The 25,378-nt window shown below is 35.8% G+C and overlaps 1 protein-coding gene across 1 annotated transcript in view; it reads left to right on the top strand.

The window, feature by feature from the left end:
• TTC26 (tetratricopeptide repeat domain 26) overlaps nt 1–25,146 on the top strand; it is a 41,520-nt gene extending 16,374 nt beyond the window's left edge. The window contains exons 8-18 of the mRNA XM_045565312.1: nt 2,434–2,508; nt 6,211–6,313; nt 7,947–8,002; nt 9,120–9,173; nt 10,059–10,122; nt 11,597–11,685; nt 11,907–11,990; nt 13,097–13,166; nt 15,486–15,592; nt 21,576–21,709; nt 22,783–25,146. Coding sequence (XP_045421268.1) covers nt 2,434–2,508; nt 6,211–6,313; nt 7,947–8,002; nt 9,120–9,173; nt 10,059–10,122; nt 11,597–11,685; nt 11,907–11,990; nt 13,097–13,166; nt 15,486–15,592; nt 21,576–21,709; nt 22,783–22,894 — 948 coding nt within the window. The 3' untranslated portion in view covers nt 22,895–25,146. The remainder of the gene's footprint in view (nt 1–2,433; nt 2,509–6,210; nt 6,314–7,946; nt 8,003–9,119; nt 9,174–10,058; nt 10,123–11,596; nt 11,686–11,906; nt 11,991–13,096; nt 13,167–15,485; nt 15,593–21,575; nt 21,710–22,782) is intronic.
• The last annotated feature ends 232 nt before the right edge of the window (nt 25,147–25,378 follow it).

Below are 25,378 nucleotides of genomic sequence, written 5' to 3'. Positions count from 1 at the left end.
CTTGGCTATTCAGTTAGTAAGTTCATTAGCAGTATTTTATATTTCTAGAAGTTCTTGCTTTTTAAAAAATATTTACTTTTTACAGTTTCCTGTCTTTATGTTTGCCTTTTATTTTCTTAAACGTTCTTAAACATTTCTTAAAATGGTTGTTTTGTGATCTGAGTTTGATAATTTGAATTTCTGAAGTTTTATGGGTTTGATTCTGTTTTCTCTTGTTTCTCCTGGTTTGCCTTAATGGAGTCCGGTTTCTTTGTATGTCAGGTTATCTTTGTATGTTGGACACAGTATTTGAAAAATTACTTATAGGAATAATTTAAACCCTGTAACAAAGGCACTTTCCTCCCTAAATGGTATGTATTTGCTCTGCCCGCTACCCAGGAGAACCATCAGGTTGGGACCACCTTTAAACCAAATTCGAGACTTGAGATTCCCTGAATTGCCCATAGGATTCTAACTGAGCTGTAATTCTGCACAAGGGGTGTACTAGTTCCATACCATCCTTCCCTTGACACTGTAGGTAGCTCTTTGGAGTCCTAGCGGATTGTGAAAAGGGTCTCCTTTTAGACTTCTCACCTTGTGGTGCTGGGCTTTGTTTTTTGTCCTTGTTGCCTGGCAAGACTATCAACTAAAAGTTCTAATTTTCCAAAATCAGTAAAACCTCCAGAGCATAAATGGTTTCTGTGCTTTCTTACTTCTCTGAGTTCAGCTTTTCCCCTTCATTTTTTATATGGTAACTCTTTCTTGTCATCTCTTTGATATTCTTAAGAAAATATTTTAATAATTTACCTGTTTTTTAAAAATTATTTTCAGTGGAAACATTAATTTGAACAATCGAGTGCAGTCATTATAATATGATCTGCAACCGCTGGGGTTCCTGAGACCTTTTCAGGCACTCTGTGAGGCAGGGCCGGGACTAGGATGCGGCAAGCAAGCTGCCTAGGCACAAAGTTTAAGCATTAGCACTTGCACCACTTGCACAAACATGAATAAACGCCTCCTTAAGTTTTGTGCCCTGGGCACCTCACTTGTCTCACCCACCCTTAGTCCTTTGGCTGGCCCTGCCTAAGATCAATACTATCCTCATAGTTCTAAAAGGTTTTTACCTTTTCACTTTCATTTTGTCAAGTGTGCAGTGAAGTTTTCCAGGAACTACATGATTTCAAAGTAGATTGAATATATACTAGGGGAGAAAAAATCCCAAAACAACAACTGTGGACAAGAGAATAGATTAATAAAAGGATTCTGAGCAAATGTGCTCTCCCAACTGTGAGATCAGGCAGAACAAGGTTGTGGTGGTTAGTGCGAAGAATGAAGACTTTAATGACTTTATCCAGAAAAACTTAGCTACCCACTGATAGAGTTAGAAAAGGAATGAGAGGAACTCAAAATTATGGTTGGCAATGTAGGAATAGCAGAAACCTGAGGAAAGGGTAAGTGATGTCTAGGATATTAGTGGAAATGGCTGACCATTTGTTCTAAGGAGAGTTAAGGGGGCAAGAGATACAGAAGAGATATGATAGATATGATAGATCTAATAAACAATAAAACAAGATAGGAGGTACTTTTGAATTACATTATGTAAATAAAGGGCAGGGGGCAAGAGATACAGAAGAGATATGATAGATATGATAGATCTAATAAACAATAAAACAAGATAGGAGGTACTTTTGAATTACATTATGTAAATAAAGGGCAATTCCGTAGGAAGGAGGAACTATGAGAATTCAGTGTATAAGTGGAATGGTCAGATTAAAGAATCAGCCTTAGTGGCCAGGCAAGGTGGCTCACACCTGTAATCCTAGCACTCTGGGAGGCTGAGGCAGGTGGATTGTTTAAGCTCAGGAGTTTGAGACCAGCCTGAGCAAGAGCGAGACCCCGTCTCTACTAAAAAAAAAAAAAAAAAAATGGAGATTATATGGACAACTAAAAATATTAATAGAAAAATTAGCTGGGCATGGTGGTGCATGCCTATAGTCCCAGCTTCTCGGGAGGCTGAGGCAGAAGGATCGCTTGAGCCCAGGAGTTTGAGGTTGCTGTGAGCTAGGCTGACACCACGGCACTCTAGCCAGGGCAACAGAGTGGGACTGTGTCTCAAAAAAAAAAAAAAAAAAAAGAATCAACCTTAGTTGTTAAAGGCTTAGCTCCTTTATCACCCTTGGCACTGAAAGAAAAGGTTAACTCTAGAAGTCTTCAGATTTGAGTGCAGCAGTTTTCAAACTTGCTGCTTAATATAAGGTTCAAGTCACTTAAGATTTATAGGCATCATTATTCTCATCTATAAAATGTAGATAGCAATAATTACATTGACTTATAATCATGAGGACCAAATGAAATAGCATGTTAATTTTTTGTAAATTATAAAGCATTATATAAATATGTGGTATAAGAACTATACACTTGTCATTTTCATAAGCTTTTCTTCTTAAATTTCAGACAGAACTCAAAAGCTTGATGGACAACGCTTCTTCATCCTTTGAATTTGCTAAAGAACTCATCAGGCACAATCTGGTGAATAATGGTTTCCCGTCTTGACTGCCTTCAGTCCTCCTATACTTTGGTACATCACAGCAATTAGAAAGATGAATTAATGAGATGCTCCAGCAAATAATGCTCCCCTCCAAGGGAACCCCTCCTTGCTGTGGAGGAAATGAGTTTAAAATCTTAGTTTCTTTCCTCAAGGAAATCCTGATTGGGAGGGCAGGAATATATATAACATTTGGAAAGAAGTACAAGGCAGTATAGATCCAATTGTTTGGTTTTTGGCAAAGAAAAGTAACGTATCACTGTGGTTCGAATAAATGGGAAAGATTTTCAGGTCTTTTAAGGATAATTGACATTTGAGGGTTCATTCTAGTCAAGGACATGGAGCTAGAATGAGGATGACTTATGAAAGAGCAGATTGATCTTACTGAAACAGTAAGTTTGCCCTGGGGAATAGCGGACACTAAAGTTAAATAGGGGTGGTTAGGTTTATGGCTAAATTATGTTGGCCATTGCCAAAAAAAATCGAAGCTCAGGTTAAGTTTTATTCTATTGACCATGTAATATAGTGAGATTCAGAGAAGCTGCTTTCAATTCAGACACCTGGGGACATTGGGAAAATTATCTAATATTGTTGAGTCTCAGATTCCCCATCTAAAAATGGTGATGATGATCATTACACCTCTCTCCTCTGATTTCTCTATGCCTTTCATTAGCACCAGTTCTCCAAATACCCTTGCTGAAAAACACTGCTGTTTTAGACTCCACTTCCCTTTATTTCTGCTACCTACTCAGTCACTAAATCCTAGTAATTCTTTTTTGGCAATGTCTTATATTTATTCCATTTCTTCTCTAATTCAGGCCTTCATCACAGATATAGTTTTATTTGGATAGTTTCTATTATGGGCTCCTGCATCTAATCTTTTCACTTCTAATCTGGTTTATAAATTGAAGCCACATTAATTTTTTTGGAGAATGATACATTAGAGATAGTGGTCTGGAATTTAAGCTTGGAGACAGATCAAGACTTTAGGTTTAGGAATTATCATAAGAGTCCTAATGATTAAATATGGAAGATTTTCAATTGCTGAAGTCCCGGCAATTAAATTTGGAATAAAGAATTAAAAACAGAAAACTATGGTTCCAAAAGAGCGTCTGTATTTATGGGGCTGAAGGAAGGAAGATCAGCAAATGAGACAAGAAAGGGCAGATAAGAAGCAGCACCTAGACAATGTAATGTCGTTTACAGCTGCATATTGTAATCACCTGAGGCTTTTGAAACTAAGGATGCATGGGCTCCACCCCAAGGGAGTCAGTCTGTCTGTCTGCTTTCTTTCCTTCCTTTCCTTTTTTGTTTGCCACAAGAAAATTCAGAAGAAACAGGAATTCTTATTTAATGGTTGGTCTGGAGCCCAGCTATCAGTATTTTTCTTAAAAGCTTCCCAGGTAGATATAATACATAGCCAAGGTAAAGAACCATTCACTGTATTTATATGTGACTGGAAGGAACATGCCAAATAGTAAATAGGGATTATTCTTGGAGAGTGGGATTAGAGAGAAAAAGAATATGGAAATTTTCCTTTTATAATAAATTTATAAATTTTCCTTTTATAATTTCCTAATACTGTATTTAAGCTTTTTTCCAATGAACACACATTACTTTTATAATTTTTTTTAAAACCTGGAAAATACTGGGGCAATATAAATGGTTGTTAAAAATATCAACTTTTTGGTGTAGTGGACATTGGCAACTAAGAAGCAGGGAGAGTGATAAAAAAATTGCCTATTGGGTATAATGTATACTACTATGGTGGCAGGTACACTAAAAGCCTTGATTCAGCATTATACAATTCATCCATGTAATGAAAAACACTTGTACCCCCTAAATCTTTCGAAATAAAAAAAATCAACTTCTGAAGTCAAATCTGAGATAAAAAATCAAGCCATACCATGTACTAGCTTTGTAACTTCAGGTAAGTCACTTAACATTGCTGAGTCTCAGTGTTCTCGTATGTTAGAATAGGGAAAATTAAAGTACTTATCTTACTTTTTTGTGAGGTTTAAATGAGGTAATACATAGTGTGCATTTAGTAAATGGCTCTGTTATTGTCATCTTATAGGCATCAGTGTCAAAGCTGCAGACATGTCATAGAACAAGAGGACAGAAAAGTCCATGGAATTTGGCTAAAGGCATTAATTTGTGGACTTGTTTGCTGAGAGCAGAAGCCAATTTGGGGGGAGGTTGGGGAGTGAGAGGATGAGAGAAGGTAGAAACAGTAAGCCACATACTTTTTAAGTGTGGCATTAAAAGAAAGGAGAAAAATAGAGCACTATCCAGAGGGAACAATGGAGCCAAGTGGAAGATTTTTCAATAGAACAAAAACCCTTTTGTATGTTTAATGATGAGAAGTAGGACCAGGGCTTTGGGAAGATTGAAGATACAATGATTAATGGAGAAATGAGGTCCAGATGGAGTTGTAACTCATGGGATCGAGAAGACAGGTGACTGGATTAATCTTGGCAAAAAAAGGGAATATCTCAAAGAGGAATCAAAAAAGACCAAATAGATATTTTGAGGTAGAAATAGGAGATTAGGTAGTTCATGCCTGATGGCCTTGATTTCTATATATTTATTTGTGAAATAGTTTGCTATATGCCAGACACTATGCTAGGCTCTAGAAATACAACAGTGCACAAAACAAATTGTCCTTTCATAGATGGTTTTTTTTTTTTTTGGTTTGATTTTTTAGCTTTTCTCTATAGAACTTATCATCTGACAACATATTTATTCATTTGCTCTCCCCACTTGACTAGTCTCTATGGTGACAGGGGAGTGACTTGTTCCTGTTGTAACCCCAGTGTTTATTATAGGTGCTAATGAATATTTACTGAATTAATTCAGTGAAATATTACCTACTATGTGCCACACGTTTAGCCCACTTTAACTCACTTAACCCTCATAATAACCCTGAAAGGTAGACATTACTAATGCTAGTTAGAGATGAGGAAACAGGCTCAAAAAGGTTATATAAATTCTTTCATGGAGTTTCAATATAAAATGTCTGTCGAGAAAAAAGTTACATTAATTATTGGGTACTTGAGTTTTCTGCAGTTCTTATGAAGAGAAAAGGAAATGTTTGCAGGAAGGGGTATACCTTTATCCTATTTTTTATTATAATTTAGATACAGGCTTTCTTCCGATGAAATCAAGGTCATGTGTACAGAAAAAGCTTCAAAAATATATTCATCCTTTTAAACAATAACTGAGTGCCAACTCTACAGTTCTAGGGGCTGAGAGAATACAGTAAATACAAAGTTCCTTGTCATATGGAGGTTATATTCTGGTGGGTGTAATAGATAAACAAAGAAATATATAATAATGTGAAGTGATAAGGGTTATGAATAAAAATAAAGAAGGGCAAGGGTATAGAGAATGATAGTGGAAACAGGTTTTAGATAGGGTGAAAAATGAAATGTTTAAATATGACTGGGCTGTTAAGAAGGATCAAAAACAGAGGGGAGGGAAAAGAAGAGAGAACGTAAGAAGCATAGGGATTAGTTAAGCAATAATAAATTGAGCCAATAATAAAAGCTCTCAATATATTAACTGATTCCCAGAGCAATTTTAGTTGCATATCATGAATCCAGTTATATGTAGCAGCACCTGAAACATTTCCACCAATAGATATATACATACTTTTGCCATAATAACAATTTCTCTATCTCTAGGTTGTTTTCCGAGGAGGTGAAGGGGCTTTGCAAGTTTTACCTCCCCTGGTTGATGTCATTCCTGAAGCGAGGCTAAACTTAGTGATTTACTACCTTCGTCAAGGTAAGAACAATTTGTCTTAGTTTTACTTATAACGAGATGTTTATTGGAATATTTAATCTGATGGGACTACTTGCTTAACTTTTAAAATCCATAATGCTTCCAAAAATGTGTTTGCAACAAGTTCATGGCATAGCACAAATTTATCGGTGCTTATTTGTTGTGCCTTTTCTTTTTATTCTCTTTTCTCTTCTGTTGCTTCCTACCCTCTTCTCCTTCATTCTGTTTTTCTTTTTTCCTTTTATTTTTCTGTCCTTTGCTCTCTACCCATTCTTTTTTGGTTTTTATTCATTGTTTTTCCTCCCCTTCTCTTGTAGTTCTTCTTTCTTTTTCTAGTTTCCTCCTATGTATAGTGTACATCCACATTTTCTTGTGTCTTTTTTTTTTTAAATCATTACCTGTTTTTGTTAACTCTGATTGTCTGCCTTTCTGTTTGCTTGTACCCAGGCTTCTTATAATAAATACTATTATTCAAAGTGCTGTATATTGCCCCTAAGTAAGGTTAAAATTGTTAGACACATGCCTAAAGTAGCCTTTTCTAACAGTTATGAGTATAGGGTAGTAGCTACCATGCATTGGTGGTAGCACTCTGACATGGATTTGAACTAACAGTGTGGGCCTTTTTAGGTGCATGGTAGAAACCAACCAGACAACATATTCCTTACTGAGGAAAATATAAGTGTTTATTAAAATAAGGACATCGACTTGCAAGCAGTCCTCTTTATTTGATATATAAACAAAAAGAAATATGCTTTTGGACAAGAATTAAAGAAACAGCATATATATTTTATAAATCAATTTTATTATGAAAAATTTCAAATAAAAGAGTTATAATGAATACTCAAATACTCATCCTAGATTCAACAATTTTCAAGATATTGCCCATCTTTTTTCATTCAACACCCTCTCTTTTGTTCTTGAAGTATTTTAAAGCAAATATCAGACTTCATGTCATTTCACTCCTATATACTTAATCTGTATGCCTTTTTAAAAAATGGTTGTTGTTCTTATCTAAATACAATGCCATTGGCATATAACACCCTGTCCATATTCTTAGGCTGAACATTTTTTAAGGTGCTTCATGGCCTAATATGAGTTTTCTCAGGATATTTGGTTATCTTTAGGATAACTACTCAACAATGAACTTGATGGAGAGTTAGAAAACAGATAAAACAGATCATATTTCCCGTGAATGTTTGAGTACTGAAGGATCTTATCTTTTGGAGGACTGCTTCAGAAGAGTTTGCTGGGGCCAGGCGCAGTGGCTCACGCCTGTAATCCTAGCACTCTGGGAGGCCTAGGCGGGATGATTGCTCAAGGTCAGGAGTTTGAGACAAGCCTGAGCAAGAGCGAGACCCCTGTCTCTACTAAAAAATAGAAAGAAATTAACCGGACAACTAAAAATATATAGAAAAAATTTAGCCGGGCATGGTAGTGCATGCCTGTAGTCCCAGCTACTCGGGAGGCTGAGGCAAAAGGATCGCTTGAGCCCAAGAGTTTGAGGTTGCAGTGAGCTAGGCTGATGCCACAGCACTCTAGCCCGGGCAACAGAGTGAGACTCTGTCTCAAAAAAAAAAAAAAAAGAAGAGTTTGCTGGAATACAGACTAGTATAATGACTTATTTTTTATATTTCAGATGATGTACAAGAAGCTTATAACTTAATCAAGGATCTGGAACCTACTACCCCTCAGGTAATTGAGAATGTTTTACATTTTTACTAATCAAGTTCTGTTGAAAGTGAAACTTTGGAAATATAACTGGAGGGCATATTAGAGAAGTTTCCTGCTTGTATTAGTAGACTTCCAGGAAAAACTGTATATGCCAATCTAGGAATGTTATTTGAAACTTTTGATATGACAATGAATGTTCTGGGCTTTTTTGATATTTTTAAACTCTCTTATATAGATTAAGATCTTAAAACACTAAAATCCAGAATTCTGATGAAACTAACAACTAGATATAAACACTTATCTCACTAATTGTCTATAACTTGTCTTTCTTCCCCATTATATTCTTATCTCCTTATATTCACAAACTGTATCTATATTGTATCTCCAACACTGTGTACGTTAAGTACCTAGTAGGTGTGCCATTTATTAAATGAAGAAACTGAATGAAAAATATTTCCAGACCCCATGGAGTCTAAACAAGTATATTTCTCAAGTGTGTTAAAAGCTTCAGCATCTTTCATGCTGGTTTTTTTTTTTTTATGAGCTCTCTTAAATGAAAATTAATAGAACTGCTAAGGAGGGTATCTATTAAAGAACTGAACCAAGTCTGAAGAAAAGGATACAAGAGAGGCTCCAGGACTCCAAAAGAGAAAATACCTTACATATGCAAATCAGAGGACACTTTTTTTTTCTTGAGGAAAAGGATCACTAGCTAAGAAAGATTATTATAACATTGGAAAGGGACTATAATATATATGATGTGGTCACAGAGAATGGCAGTGACTGATAAGGTGATAAAACTTATTACATAAACATTTTACTGGGTTTTTTTTTTTTTTTCTTCATTGAATTGAAATAAACGAAACTTATCTCCTGGTGCTTCCACTGAGTTATTTCTGCTTAAGATTGAGAATTTACAAATATGGTGAATTCTGTTATATAGATACTTGCCTGCTGGAAACTAAATGAAAGTTTCTTAATTCTTTCTTTCAAGACAGGGATAGAACAGAGAAAAGTGACTCTGGGTAACCTTTGATAATTTATATAAAGTGTTAAGTTGATGCAAAGAATTAACTTGAAAGTTATCTGATAGGTCCACATTCCTCTTGAACTAATCAGTGTTGTTCCATGTTTCTAGGAGTATATCCTCAAAGGAGTGGTTAATGCAGCCCTTGGCCAGGAAATGGGTTCAGTGAGTATGAAATCACTGATAATATAATTTGCAAAATTGTAGGTGTGTGTAAAAGATCAAAATGAATATCAAAGTACAACCAGCATAGTCTCTTCTGCAGTTTTTTTTCCTATGCCCCAATCTAGACTTCACTGTAAGAATTTTATGTTATTTAGAAACAAAAAAAAAAAAGCAGCTTTAACTCTAAAATTGCTACTTTGTTTAAAAGAGTCCAATTTTTAAAAAGTGGTTTTATTTAATCACAAACAAAAAAATCATTACAAAGCTTCATTCTTATTGCAGGGAATTTTTTTAACCTTGCACATCTCTGAGCTATAACTTTGGCATCTGTAAAACGGGGAAAATTGTTTTTCTTTGGAAAAGCTTTTTATAAACACCAAAACGCTATAAAATTAAGCTCTTATCCATCTTCATACAGCATTCATTGTTCTTTTGAAACAAAGCCCAATGTAAATAAATATTTTTATCTCTAGCTCACTCCACAGTGCCTTATATAGTAGATAAGCAGTAAATACTTATTAAATGAACAAATGAGTTTAATAAATACTCCTTGTTATATCCATAGCTCCTATGCCAAGGTCTAATATATGGTAAAAGAACAATAAATATTTGTTGAATGAATGAGTAAATGAATGATTTCATTTAATGAAGATAATTTACGGATAGAATTTGGGGATTGGATTTTTTTTCTTCTTTTCTATCTGACCCTGTGTAGGTTTTAATTCAGTTTTAGTTGTTTATGCTAACAAGAATTAGTATTGTTTTTGACAGGATTTAAAATAAGGGTATATGTTAAATCCTGGCAAATATGTTAGAACCATAAAGTGTAATACAAATAAAATATTTTACCGTATTCATCTATATCAGCTCTGTTTTGTTTTTCAGAGGGATCATATGAAAATTGCCCAGCAGTTCTTCCAGTTGGTGGGAGGATCAGCTAGTGAATGTGGTATGTCTGAAATCAGTACTTATGAGCATGATTCATAACTGGCCTTAGACATATATTGACTGGTGAAGTTTGATTCACTGTCTAGGAATATATCTAATTAGGCTTTGCATTATAAAATGGGAGGTCAGAAATAGGAAAGAATATTGGAATTAGCTCTTCTAAATAGCTAAAGTGGAAAGAGAGAATAAATAATGGAGAATAAATTTACTCTTTATTCATGTGAGTTTTAAAAATTTGAATCCATTTTAGGTAGGTTAGTTAAAATGTTAGCTTTTTGTTGATTTTTTAAGAGCTTTTTATGTATTAACCTTTTGTCACATTGCAGATATTTTTTCTGGTGGGTCATTTGCCTTTAAACTGCCTATGGTATTTTTTCCTATATAAAAATATTAAAATCATATTTAATTTAAGCTTATCTTTTTATAATCATTTCTTACATGGGTGTCAAGTTTAGAAAGTGCTTTCTTACCACCACTGTCACCTATATATAATATTCACCTATATTTCCCACTAGTAGTCTTGTGGCTTCATTTTTATTATGAAAGTATTGATTTCATCAGTCAAGATTCTATGAAAGATTTGAGAAAGGGCTATGAAAGGGGCTGATAGTTAGCCAGTATAAACCAATATGGCTGCCTATACTAGTTGTCTATGGCCAGCATCTATTCTAACAGTATTCATGCTGAACTGATTGGAAAACATTGTTATCACCCCTAGATATTCACAAATTTTTCACCAGCACCATTTATTGAATAATATTTCCTTTCCTCATTTCATTCATTCATTCATACAACAAGTATTTATTGAGGTGCTGAGGATACAGCAATAAACAAAACAAACAAAATTTCTTATCCTTGTGGAGATTACGGTTTAGTTGGACAGATTAGAAACATAATATGTAAATTGATTACATAGTATATCAGACTAAGTGCTATAGGAAAAACATTGAACGGTTAAAGAGTCTTAGGAATGCCAGTGGCAAGGGTGGGGGTTGTACTAATCCTCCACTACCTCAAGTAGATATTAGACAAAAAGTTGGATCAGGATCAGAATCAGATGGTTCCATGGAAAATTACTTTTCCATTTGAGATTGGAAGTGCTACGTACGTTGTCTTAGACAAGTGATGATTGAGACCAAGCCATATTAATTGAGCGTGCAGATGTTAGAGTTGGATGAGGAAATCAAAGTCCTGGAAAATAATTCAGAGAATACTATAGCCAGTATACCTGCAGAGTATGTGTTCATTTTGGACTCTGGAAGTTAATCCCCAGAGAGATCATTGGTTACTCTCAGGTACCATGACTTCCATTATGCTGGGGTTTTGTCCACTGAACAGCATTTATAATTTAAGAATCTAGAAAGATGTCTTGGAATACATTTCCTAACTCTAAATTATAAAATGACTCAAATTGCAGCTAAAGAGAACTTTTAGTTTCATGAATATATGTGGTTTCTTTTCTCACTCCATTTCAGATACAATACCAGGGAGGCAGTGCATGGCTTCCTGTTTCTTCCTGCTTAAGCAATTTGATGATGTCTTAATTTACCTCAACTCATTTAAGGTCAGTACAGAATTATTTGTGTAACTTTATATACAATACTATATATGTATATAATGTGTTAGGGAAGAAAAGATACCCTTAGAGATGGCCCTTATTCTATGGTGGCACTGGGGGCATCAGCTAATTCCTTAAGATTATTTTTGTGTTTATCTGATATAACGGATGGTTTTATATTTTATATGGTAATGCTTTATGTGACCTGTTCTTGGGGTGTTTTTCAGAGTTACTTCTATAATGATGACATCTTTAATTTTAATTATGCCCAAGCCAAAGCTGCAACAGGAAATACCAGAGAGGGGGAAGAGGTGGGTACCTGCTTTTGAAGGCATTTGAATGATTCTATATAAAAACATCCTTATCTTTTTCTTGCTGAAATAAAATCATCAAGGGTAAAGGATTATTAAAGATTCTTTTATTCTTGGGTTATATTAAAAAGTACAGTGTGGAGCATAGTGGCACGCGCCTCTAATCCCAGTTACTGAGGAGGCTGAGGCAGGAAGATCACTTGAGCCCATGTGTTTGAGGCTGCAGTGAGCTATGATTATGCCACTGCACTCCAGCCTGGGCAGTATAATGAGACCCTGTCTCTAAAAATAAGAAAAGAAAAAGTACAATGTGAATAGATATTGATTTTATAACCATGTTAATTTTTTCCATTTTTTGAGGAATTTTATGGAAATATGACATGTGCAGAAAAGTATAAAAATCATAAGTATCAGCTCGATGAATATCTATTTTTTTATTTATTTAAATTTCTAACTTAATTATATTGTGTCTGTATGACACTAGTCCTTTAACATTTGTTGAGGCTTGCCACGTAGGCTTGAAAAGAATATGTATCATACAGCTGTTAATTATTCTGTTCAAACCTTCTATATCTTTAACAACTTTTTGTTAGCTTATAATGTCTATTTCTGAGTGAAATTTGTTAAAATCACCACAATTTTATCCTTCACTTAGCAGTGTGTATAGAATTTTTAAATTAAATTAAATTAAATTTATTTATTTGGAGACAGGGTCTTGCTCTGTTGCCCCGGCATGAGTGCATGGTGTCATCATAGCTTACTGCAACCTCAAACTCCTGGGCTCAAGTGATCCTCCTGCCTCAGCCTCCCAAGTACCTGGGATTACAAGTGTGCACTACCACACACAGCTAAATTTTCTATTTTTTGTAGAAGTGGGGTCTCACTATGTTTCTCTGGCCGGTCTCAAACACCTACCTCAAGCTGTCCTTCCACTTCAGCCTCCCAAAGTGCTAGTATTACAGGCATGAGCCACTGTGCCCAGCCTCTTTATAGAATTTGATCATCTATAAGGCGACAGTGATTATCAATCTAAGACAAACCAGTGATGGGTATTTTTATTGCAAAACCATCCTCATGTTCATTCCCTTTCTTTCTTCTTCTTGTAGGTATTCCTCTTGATCCAAAGTGAGAAGATAAAAAATGATTACATTTACCTCAGTTGGTTAGCTCGGTGCTGTGAGTCTTCTTTTAAATATTACAAGAGGAATCCTCTTTTTCTTTTTTCTATTTTTTTATATATCTCTGTTTATTTATTTATTTTAATTTTTTTATTTCATGAAATTGTGGAGGTACAAACATTTTTGTTACATGTTATGACTTTGCCACATCCCAACCATGATTTGAGACGTGACTTCCCCCCCCCAACACTCACCGAGTCCATTAGTTGTGAGTTTACCCACCCCCTACCCCCCTACCCCCAAAGAATATTACTACTGTGTGAGTACCTTCATGTTGATCAGTCAGTGCCAGTTTGATGGTGCCTATTCTTCCATTCTTTGTTTATTTTTGTTTATTTTTATTTATTTATTTATTTTTTTGAGACAGAGTCTCGCTCTGTTACCCGGCTAGAGTGAGTGCCATGGCGTCAGCCTAGCTCACAGCAACCTCAAACTCCTGGGCTTAAGTGATCCTACTGCCTCAGCCTCCCGAGTAGCTGGGACTACAGGCATGCACCACCATGCCCGGCTAATTTTTTCTATATATATTTTTAGTTGGCCAGATAATTTCTTTCTATTTTTAGTAGAGATGGGGTCTCACTGTTGCTCAGGCTGGTCTTGAACTCCTGACCTCAAGCGATCCACCCGCCTCGGCCTCCCAGAGTGCTAGGATTACAGGCGTGAGCCACCGTGCCCGGCCTATTCTTCTATTCTTATGATACCTCACTTCGCAGGATAGGCTCAAGCTCTATCCAGGAAAATATAAGAGGTGCTAGATCACCATTGTTTCTTATAATTGAGTAGTATTCCATTGTATACACATGCCATATTTTATTAATCCACTCATGGATTGACGGGCACTTGGGTTGTTTCCACATCCTTGCTATAGTGAATTGTGCTGCCATAAACATTCGAGTGCGGATGTCTTTATTATAGAATGACTTTTGTTCCTTTGGGTAGATGCCTAATAGTGCTATTACTGGATCAAATGGTAGTTCTACTTGTAGCTCTTTGAGGTATCTCCTAATTCTTTTGCACAAAGGTTGCACTAATTTGCAGACCCACCAGTAGTGTAAGAGTGTTTGTATCTCTTCACATCTCTCCAGCATTTGTTGCTTCAGGATTTTTTGATAGAGGCCAATCTTACTGGAGTTAGGTGTTATCTCATTGTGGTTTTGACTTGCATTTCCCTAATGATTAGAGATTTTGAGCATTTTTTTATATGTTTGCTGGCCACTATTCTGTCTCCTTTTGAAAAGTTTCTGTTCATATCCTTTGCCCATTTGTTGCTGGGGTTGTTTGATTTTTCTTGTTGATCTTTTTGAGTTCTAGATAGATTCTTGTTATCAGCCCTTTATCAAATGTGTAGAGAGCAAATGTTTTCTCCCATTCTGTAGGTTGTCTATTCGTTCTAATGATAGTTTCCTTGGCTGTACAAAAGCTTTTTAATTTGATTGGGTCCCATTTATTTATTTTTGTAGCTGCTGTGATTGCTTTGGTGGTCTTCTTCATAAATTCTTTGCCTAGGCCAATGTCTTTTCTGTTACATAATCTGTTTGGAAATGACAATGATTGTTTTCTAATTTTATTTTGTATTTTATTGTGTAGAATGAGTGAACACTGAAATTAAGGGTTGTTAATGCTATTCAGTAAGGGTTGCCATGAAAATATGTTATGTAAGTTTACCCTATGATTAGTTCTACTATACAATATTGATCTAAGCTCTTACAGTCCTGAAGATGTCAAGTTCTTCCTTTAGCCTTGTTAAAGTTTCCAGAGTCTCAGCTTACAGTGTTGTTTGTGAAATACATTATTACACTAATTTTACCTTTTCACTATGTTTCAGATCTGAAAAGTGGCAAAATGTCAAAAATGCAATTTTTTGGTACATTATAGAGCCTATACTCTCTCTCTCTCTCTTTCTTACTCACTCACTATCTTTTCTTGCTCCTTTTTTTCACTCAGATTTTAAATGTTCACTGAGTTTTTGTAGTCACAGGAAAATTTTAGCAATCAGATATTCTAAATGAGGCTGAAACCGTGAGTAGAATTGAATGAATGACAGGTATGCTCTTTTAAGCAGACGAGCAAAGTGGGAACTACTGGAAGTCAATCTAATCTAAAAGACATAGTTATGTGATTCCTAACTAAAATATTTTAAGTACAGTAGAATTCTTATAGGGAGCCAGCTAAATGCCAACATTGCAGGCTTTCCATGTAAGAGGTATTCTACCATTATTTTGTTTATTTGGAATGTAGAATAAAATCCATAGAATAACAAGACGCAGAAGTTGTTTTTGTACATTTAAAAAGCATAAAGCTTTGTTTTCTTGTGTAGATATTATGAATAACAAACCAAGACTAGCCTGGGAACTTTATCTCAAGATGGAAACCTCTGGCGAGTCCTTTAGTCTCTTACAACTCATTGCTAATGACTGCTACAAGGTGAGTCTGCGTTAGACTAAAGGGAAAATTGAAGGTCAGAATCATATTGCTGCACTGGCTAACTATTAGGGGGAAATGTCCTAGAGACTAAATGGCTGTTAGTGAGAGGATTTACATAGTGTTACTAGAAATGTCATCATTTTTATGGATTAACTGAACTCAGAGATAGGCAGAATTTAAGAGTTTTACATGTATATGAAATAATGATTTAGAGAGGAGGTTTTAGATTTCTAAAGGCTGTGAATCTTTAGATCCCATCAAGTTAGAAATATTCATCTTATAATTGGAAATTTGGTTCTAAAGCTTAAGAGAGATGTCATCTGACAGCTAGAGACATGGAGTGGCCATCATCATCAACATTTAAGTACAGTCATGCATCATTCAACGACAGGGAAACATTCGGAGAAATGCATTGTTAGGTGATTTCAGCATTGTATGATCATCACAGAGCACACTTACACAAACCTAGTTAGTATAACCTACTGCATACCTAGGCTATATGGTATAGCCCGTTGCTCCTAGGCTACACACTTGTACAATGTGTTACTATACTGAATACTGTAGGCAGTTGTAACACAATGGTAAGTATTTGTGTCTCTAAATATGTCTAAAATATAGATAAGATACAGTAAAAATACTATACTATAGTCTTATGGAACCACCATCACATTTGCAGTACATAATTGACCAAAATGTTATTATGGAATGCATAACTATTAATTGAAGCTCTGAAAGAGAGTGTGATTACCCAGGTAAGAAAGTTTGGTTTTACTCAAACCAAACTTTGAGGAATACTAAGGTGCAAATGGTAGACAGGATAGATGAAGGAACCAAAAAAAGAGAGTTAAAAACAGTTAGATTTAGTAAAGGACTGGCTCTCTTGTGTATGTCTGTGTGTGTGTATGTGTGTATGTCTATAAGGAGTCAGAAAGGCAGGGAAGAGGGAGTAGTTTGGGACCCTAGCCTATAGATTAAAAGATTTTTTTAAAAATTAGCCTCTGGCCGTGGTGGCTCACACCTGTAATCCAAGCACTTTGGGAGGCTGAGGCAGGAGGATCACTTGAGGCCAGGAGTTTGAGACCAGCCTGGGCAACATAGCAGGACACCCATCTTTAGCAAAAATAGAAAAATTAGCTAGGTGTGGTGGTATACACCTGTAGTCCCAGCTACTTGGGAGGCTGAGGCAGGAGGATTGCTTGAGCCCAAGAGTTTGAGGTTGCACTAAACTACAATGACACCACTGCACTAGCCCAGGCAACAGAGCAAGAACTTGTCTCCATTAAAAAAAATTAGCCTCGAATTCTGGAAATTCCTATTTTTGGAATATCTCATCCTATCTAAAAGACAGAAAAATGTCAGGTAAAGAGAGTCTAGTATTGTATTAATCAGCAATAGCTCGTGTCAAAGTGAATCATTACCAAAAAGGGAAGTGAATCACCATCAGTGGAAAAGGTTTCAGGACATAGGAAACTTGAAAATAATAGTTTAATATGGGTTGGTGAATGGCAATGCTGTTAAGTAAGTTAAAGGAGGCAGAGGGAAAAAAGACAGGAAATTATTATATTTCAATTTTAGATGTATTAAATCTGAAGTGTCTTTGGGGCTCCCTGCAGAGATAATAGAAGTAGGAAATTAACAGGCTGAGCCTGGAGCTTAGGTATTCATGTGAAAGATCAGGATTAGTGGTGTAGATTTAGAAGTTAACAGTAGTTAGTGGTGGTAATAGTAACAGCAGCAGCAGCAGAGTATGAGAGAGAATGTAAGGAACCTAGTGGAACACCAGTATTTAAGGGATACAAATAGAAAGAACAAGTGAAAGAGACAGAAGGAACAAAGAAGAAAGAGAAGAACAAGGACTTTTTTACTCATTACTCTGTTTCTTGTTCCTGTTTAATCAAAAGCCAAGGAAAGAAAGTGTCAAATCTGAAGCTAGAAAGAAATGCATGAGGACTGAGAAGACAGGAGTGGACAGAGAAGAGAGTCAGATTAGAAAGCAGAAGCAATGTACCAGAATCTTTACAACTTTGATATTGAGGTTAAGGAGACAAATGTGGTGCTAACTTAGAAGGAAAAACAGGATTTAGGATTTTTGAGGGGAAAAGTGGGGAGTTCTCTTTCTTTTAAAATGGGAGGAGGGATAAAAAAGTATATCTGTAGGCAGAAGAAAATGAGCCATTGAACAGGAAGATTAAAAATTCAAGAGAGTGGGTTAATTTTTGATGGAGTAAGGTGTTAGAGGAGATGAGAGGGGAATAGGGTTAAGATCAAAGGAAGTAGCTGAGCACGGTGGCTCACGCCTGCAATCCTAGCACTCTGGGAGGCCGAGGCGGGTGGATCGCTTGAGGTCAGGAGTTCGAGACCAGCCTCAGCAAGAGTGAGACCCCCGTCTCTACTAAAAAAATAGAAATTATCTGGCCAACTAAAATATATATAGAAAAAATTAGCCGGGCATGGTGGCTCATGCCTGTAGTCCCAGCTACTCGGGAGGCTGAGGCAGTAGGATCGCTTGAGCCCAGGAGTTTGAGGTTGCTGTGAGCTAGGCTGACGCCACAGCACTCACTCTAGCCAGGGCAACAAAGCGGCACTCTGTCTCAAAAAAAAAAAAAAAAAAAGATCAAAGGAAGTTAACTACTTTGAAAAAAAAGATAGCATTTGCCCAGTGTCTCAGTGGTCCCACGACCACCCACTAGTTTGATGATTCACTGGAAGGACTCATATGACTCAATATTAAAGTTATACTCATGGCTAAGGTATATTACACTGAAGAAACATCAGGAAAAAGCTATATATAGGTGAAGGCTAGAAAAGTCAAACACAGGCTTTCTTATCCTCCAACTGTGGGGATTACCTGGTCACGTCTTTCTCCAGCCGCAAACTACAGGGACATATGTGAGATGTTTTGTCCAAGAAAAACGGAACAAATGGGAGAAACATGGCAGAATTAACCCTAGCGTAACAATAATTGCATTAAATATAAATGGTTTAAATATGCCAATTATAAGATAGATATTGATAGAATGGATAAAAAAAACCATAATCCAACTGTGCACTCTCTATAGGAAATTCGCTTCAAATATAATGATATACATAGGTCAAAAATAAAAGGATGGATGTGGCATGGTAGCCCATGCCTTTAATTCTAGCACTTTGGGAGGCCAAGAAAGGAGGATCGCTTGAGGCCAGGAGTTCAAGACCAGCCTGGGCAACATGGCAAGACCCTGCCTATACAAAAGATAAAAAAATTAGCCGAGCATGGTGGCACATACCTGTAGTCCTAGCTACTTGGGAGACTGAGGCAGGAGGATGACTTGAGCCCAGAAGTTCGAGGCTATAGTGAACTATAATCATGCCACTGCACTCCAGCCTAGGTGACAGAGTAAGACCCTGTCTCTAAAAAAAAAAGTAAAAGGATAGAAAAATATATACCATGAATATTTTGACAGTTTCTTTAACAAACATATACTTACCATCTGACCCAGCAATTGCACTCCTGTGCATTTATCCCAGATAAATGTAAACCTATATCTATAGAAATGCACAAATGTTAATAGCACAAATTTTAATACACACATGTTAATAGCAGCTTTATTTGTAATAACCTAAAACTGGAAACAGTCAACGTCTTTCAATAGGTGAATGGTTAAACAAACTGGTTTGGTGTGGATTACTACTCAGTAAAAAGAAACTGTAATGAAGAGTCTGACTCCATTTCTTGATGTTTGACTACTGACAGCTTTTAAACCTCACCCCTGCCTCTTCCCCTTATGCCCCACATCTGGACAAAATGATAAGCCTATGTGCTCCCTTTTTTGTCACCATTGGGTGATTCAGACCACACAAGCCCCCACCCATGCCCAGGAACCCTCACCCAGCCCCACTTCCTAACCAAGATAACACCCAAGCCAGCCTCCTTTCCTTGCTCTCTCAGGCCATTTCTGACCTGCTTATTAAGAGGGCTGCTCTACTCTCCCTAGAGACCTCAATTATGTAAGTAAGAAAACTTTCCCTACGCTAATGTTGTGTTTGTGGTGTCATCAGTCTCAACATCCAAACTAAACTTTGGGTAGGAGAGGGGGTCCCTCCTGTTTTTGCCAGGTGACTATAACAGGAGCAAACACAGTAACTTGGATTAACAAGGAATCACAAGGACATTAAACTGAGTAGAAAAAGCCAGTCTCAAAGAGTCTCATACTGCTTGCTTTCATATATGTAAAACATTCTTTTTGTTTTTTTGCCTGCTGCTCCATGTGTTGGATAAAACATTCTTGAAATGACAAAATTATAGAGATGGAGAAGAAATTAGTGTTTATTAGAGGTTAGGGATGGTGAGCAGGGAGGGGCATGTGTGTGACTATAAAATCATTTATAAATGACTTTATAAAGGGAAATCTTTGTGGTGATAGAATAGTTCTGTATCTTAATAGTGGTGGTGATTACATGAAACTACACATGTGATGAAATAAGACTATCATCAACATACACAGCACCAATGTCAATTTCCTAGTTTTTAGTATTATGATAGTGTACTATAGTTATATAAGATGCAACCTTTGGGGGAAACGCGGTGAAAGATACATGTGACCTCTGTCCTATCTTTGTAACTTCCGTGGGTCTCTAATTATTTCAAAATAAAAAGGTTTTCTTACGTGAACTAACTAGAGCTATGTATAACAATATAAATGGATCTTATGGACATAATGTTGAGTCACAGATGCAAGACACAATAGAATATTTATAGTATTATTTCATATAAAGTTCTGAGAGGCAAAACTCAATTATGTTGTTTAAAGATGTATACATAGGAGATAAAACCATAATGAAAGTCAAAGAACTGATGACCATAAAAGTCAGAATGGTAATTCCTCTTGGTGGGGAAAGAGGGAGTTATGGTTTGGAAATGACACACAGAGAGCTTTTCTTTTGCTGTCAGTGTCTTCACCTGGGTGGTGTGTACACTGTATTCACATTATAATTAGCAAGCTGTACATGTTATGTTTCATCCACCATTCTATCTGTGTGTTATTTCACAATAAAAATATTTTTTAGGAGAACATAGGTAGAAGAATTCACCTTGAAAAGAATGACACTCCTTCCTGTGAGATAGGCAGAAAAAGAGGGAAGGATGAATGAAGGCATAAATATAATTTGAACTGAAGAGAGGAAAGTTGTGTTTTCCCTGTGAAGTATAGAATAAAGCTAAGGTAATGATGCAGTAGAGGCTTAAGGAAATTGTCAAAGATTTAGAAAAACTGTTAGCAGGAATAGAGAAGTAACTAAACCACACTGAGTAAAGAGGGGTAGTCCAGCAATTTGAAGCCTTATATAAAATTGGCAACAGTATGCATTTATGATTGCCAATCAAGAAAACTCATCAAAGCAAAATTTAATAGTATTCAGCATGTTCTGTGAGGCCAAATAAATGTGTAGTATATTTGGAAAGATGTCTGTCAAAATGAATTAAATATTTTAAAGATTTAGTGTTTGGAGTAGTAGTCAGTATGTGTCTAGGCATTCCGAGAATTTCGGAACAAGATCAGGGAAAGACCACCCTCTTGAGATGAGCATGATCAGATTAGCATAAAGTGAGTGATAATACTCCTTTGAAAAGAATGTGTTGAGGAGACTTGAAAAATACCCAGTTCGAATCACAGTTGTCAAGTTTATTCTCAAGATTAGAATATAATTAGAAGAAATAACGAATGTGTTGATTATAGCATAAGTTGGCTATATATAGAAAAAATGCTATATACTGTTGAAAACTGAACGAAGGTAAGCTGGTTTAAACTGAACTTATGTACCCAAACTGTGATTTTCCTTCTTCTTGTTTTAATTAGGAATTGAAATTGATCTATTTTGCTAACTGAAAATATTGTCATTCCACATATACTTATTTCATATAGTTCTGTTTCTTATCATCTTTATGTTTAGTTTCATTCTGTGCAATCTTTTGACTAAGTATTACCCAGTACTTTCTTTTATTCAGATGGGCCAGTTTTACTATTCAGCCAAAGCTTTTGATGTCCTAGAGAGACTGGATCCCAACCCTGAATATTGGGAAGGCAAAAGGGGTGCCTGTGTAGGCATTTTCCAGATGATCTTAGCTGGCAGAGAGCCCAAGTAAGTAAACAGACAAGAAATACTGCCTCTTTTCATTTACTGCTGGTTTTTGAGGGAAAATAATTATTTTGTTGGATGATATCTTCTGAAAAATCAAAATTATAATGATGTTTTAGAATGATGAAAAAATGTTAAGATATTAAATATTTCTATCTAACCATTTTTCTCTGGAAATGCTTTGTTTTATAGAATCAGATCTTTCTAAATCATATATGCTAGGGACACTGGGTATACTAACAGCTCTTAAATATAAGAGCAAGATGTATATTTGGTTTTAAATAAATAGGCATTTTCATAAACAAAATCTTTTTCACTCTTCTACTTTTTTTTTTTAACCTATTGGCTTTTTCTTGTATCTTTTAGGCCTCAAAGAATTAGGAATGGAAAATATGAGAAGAGTCTTAGGGAAATGGGTTCATAGTCACCTATAAGTTTACTAAAGCAATAGGGACGTTTTAGTATACATTACTTAAATATAAGTTTAATTAAATTTAAATTACTTAAAACATGAATGCTGGATATTTGCCAAGTCTTAGTCCTTAATGTTCCTCTCTTCTATATTTATTAATGTATTATCTTTCTTGAAGAAATCACCTATTCCTCTGGCTTTGTAAAATTTTACAAATACAGTAGTGACACCCAGTTTACGGTGATTACCTTAAACAAGGGAGAAATCTAAGATTCAAACAAATTAAGTGATTTCTTAGTGACAGAGCTAGAATTTGAACCCAACTCTTGAGTATACTTTTCTACTCTATCATGCAGAATAAGCATGGAAATGGGAATATTTAGGTCATCTCAGAGAGGACAAGAGATTAATAGTACATACATAGATAGTACAGATGAACAAGGAACACGGGTTGGTGAGAAGGATCTCACGGAATTTCCGTTTTACTATGCCACCATAAGAATAAAGGCTAGGAGGTTTGTAATTGCTTTATGAATGCATACTGGAGGAGTCTATTACCAAAAATGCCCTACTGGAAGTACAATATGAAGAACAGTTATGAGTTTATTTTATTTCTTAATTTTCATTCTTTATTGAAACATGTCCTTTCAAATCTCTTCCTCAGAGAGACCCTTCGAGAAGTGCTCCATTTACTGAGAAGCACAGGTAATACTCAAGTTGAGTACATCATCCGGATCATGAAGAAATGGGCCAAGGAAAATAGAGTGCCTATCTAAAATAGCTCCAGAGTCCTAGGAACCAGCTTCCACCTTGACATAAAATTGGAAATCAGTTTCCTCAAGTTTAATGTAAGATGCAGGGTTCTACTGACATTTTCTTTCCTTGCTCTTCAAGCCTCAAGTTCAGTGACTGACTTTCTTAGATTTAGCCTCCTGGCTAAACAAAATACTATAGTCCATGGCCCCTGTATGATCCTACGAGCAATAAGACTTTGGACTTATCTGGTGCCTTTCTTCCGAAAATTACATAAGAGTACCCTTATGTAATATTTATTGACTTTAAGGAGAACAGCATAACTTTTTTTTATGTTCTCATTTCATGGCATTTTCTCATAGTTGCAGTAACAAATGTCTTTGACACTCAAGAATCACCATTGTTCTATCATTTTATGTTTAGGCATCTCTGTACATCATCCCATTTTCTTGGGGAATTCCATAAAGGGTTTTGTAAATGCATCTCTTAATCTTGGGAGAACAAAGATTATAACTAGCTATGAGATTCTGAGAATGGCAGATAAGATCCTTAATCAAACTGCCCAGTTATTAATAGATAATAGGCTTCTGGGATTACTCTTTCAGTAATTAAATTATTGATGATAATAACATGTTACAGTGGAGTAAGAGGAGTATTGCAGTTTTTAAAAAGGTTAGTACTATGACAAAAAATGTGTGTAGTACCTCTAAAGATATTCAGGAAATAAAATATATAAATCTCGTTAGTCACTTCTCCATTATATTTTAGGGAACAAAACAGGTTAGATTTTTCCTAATGTGTCTTGCTGAATAAACATCAATTTTGAAAGTAGGGCTACAAAGATTATGTGCATTGTGGGCATTTATTAACATAATGATAATAAAACATGGGTTGTGTAAAACCCTTTGAAAGACCTCCTAATGGCTAAACTCTGTCCTAAGACATATTCCAGCCCCATGTTTCTGAGCTCTGACAACATAAACCTACTATACAATTGAGCATATGCTCATAGCCTATTTCCAGAAAACAGACTCACATCTTTTTATATTTCAGATTGCCTTTCAGATTGCCTTCCTATACCACGTGAGTTTTTTCTGTTAGCTTAAGGTACCTAGTGTTACAGGTCTAGAAAGTCCAGCGCCATCTCTATCATCCCTAACAGAGAATGGATGGGAAGAGAATTCAAAGTCAGAATTCCTTGAGGCACTAAGGTCAGAAAAATTCGTATAAGCACTCCATTAGCTGTTTCACTTATTCCACCAACATCCCGACATCCCACTCTGGGTGATGAAGTTGTATAGAACGGAGATTAAAACATAACAGGATTTAAAGCAGCCAAGGAGAGAAGATCAATGACTGAAGATAGCCTTTACCTTCTGGACAGCCGCAAGGGGTTATTTCCACTTTACTCAGGAAGATGGCCAGTTTTCCTATCTTGTATCTTAGACCCAGATCTAATCAGTTGAGAGCATAAATCAAAATAAACTGGCCTGAATAACTGAATTCTGGGATACAAAGATACATCATTTTTCATATGCCAAAGCTTCTCTGTTTCCTTATTGTGTTGTTCCTACCAATAATAACTGGTTCTCAGCACATAAGGTACTAGATGGGTCAGACCTGGGCAGAATCTGCTGTAATTTTTAGAATCATTCTTATAATTCTTACCTCATTTAAAATATTAGACAACACAGTAATGGAAAAGACAGATAGAACTCCTTAGTAGATTTTGGCAGTGAAATCTGACAGTGAATTATTATTATTTCAAATTTCCTATACTTGAAAAGCTTTTCCATTGATGGTGATTTACTTTTAAATGAACTTTTGTTGAATTTAATACTCTCGATTCTCTCTGACAGTTTCCTGTCTTTTGGGCAAAAACCAGATATTCCAAAAATAGCAGAATTTTAGACTAATTTTTTAAAAATTTTTAATCTATAGGATTGAGCCAAAAAACATAAAGACTCGTTTAAAGAGAGGTACCGTCCAATTCTGTTATTAAGGACAGTTACTTCTGAAATGTCTTGACAAAGTTTCAAGATTGAAGAGTAGTATTCCATGGCTATTTTTCTTACATGTGATGACAGAGAGGAAGGCCCACATTTAGGAATGTAGTGAAATGTGTATAGTTTATAGCTTCAATGTACTATTTATAGTCTGTAGCATAAGTTACTTGCAAATGGAAAAATAATTTTTACAATTATTTTTATACTTCAAAAGAATTACTATACACTACTGTATTATATTCAAATTAAAGTTTATTATTTGGTTCTTATTATGGTATTCTATTGAGTGTGATGAGTATGGGACCTGGGTAAGTCATGTGCTTTTTCCTCTTTCCTGGCCCTACAGTGAATGAAATAAAGTTTGGGGCCCCACACGTTACTCTTTACAAGAGAGGAAAGTAGATAATCCCTAAGAATCCCTTTCCACTAAGAGGCTGGTGGTTCCTGCTGAGTCATATTAGGTTTAGCTCTTTGCTGAATTGCAGCCCATTCAGACGTTAT

Source organism: Lemur catta, chromosome 11 (genome assembly GCF_020740605.2).
Source record: "Lemur catta isolate mLemCat1 chromosome 11, mLemCat1.pri, whole genome shotgun sequence".
NCBI lineage: Eukaryota > Metazoa > Chordata > Mammalia > Primates > Lemuridae > Lemur > Lemur catta.
The sequence above is the reverse complement of the archived record's forward strand: the minus strand, read 5'-3'. Positions and strand labels throughout refer to the sequence as shown.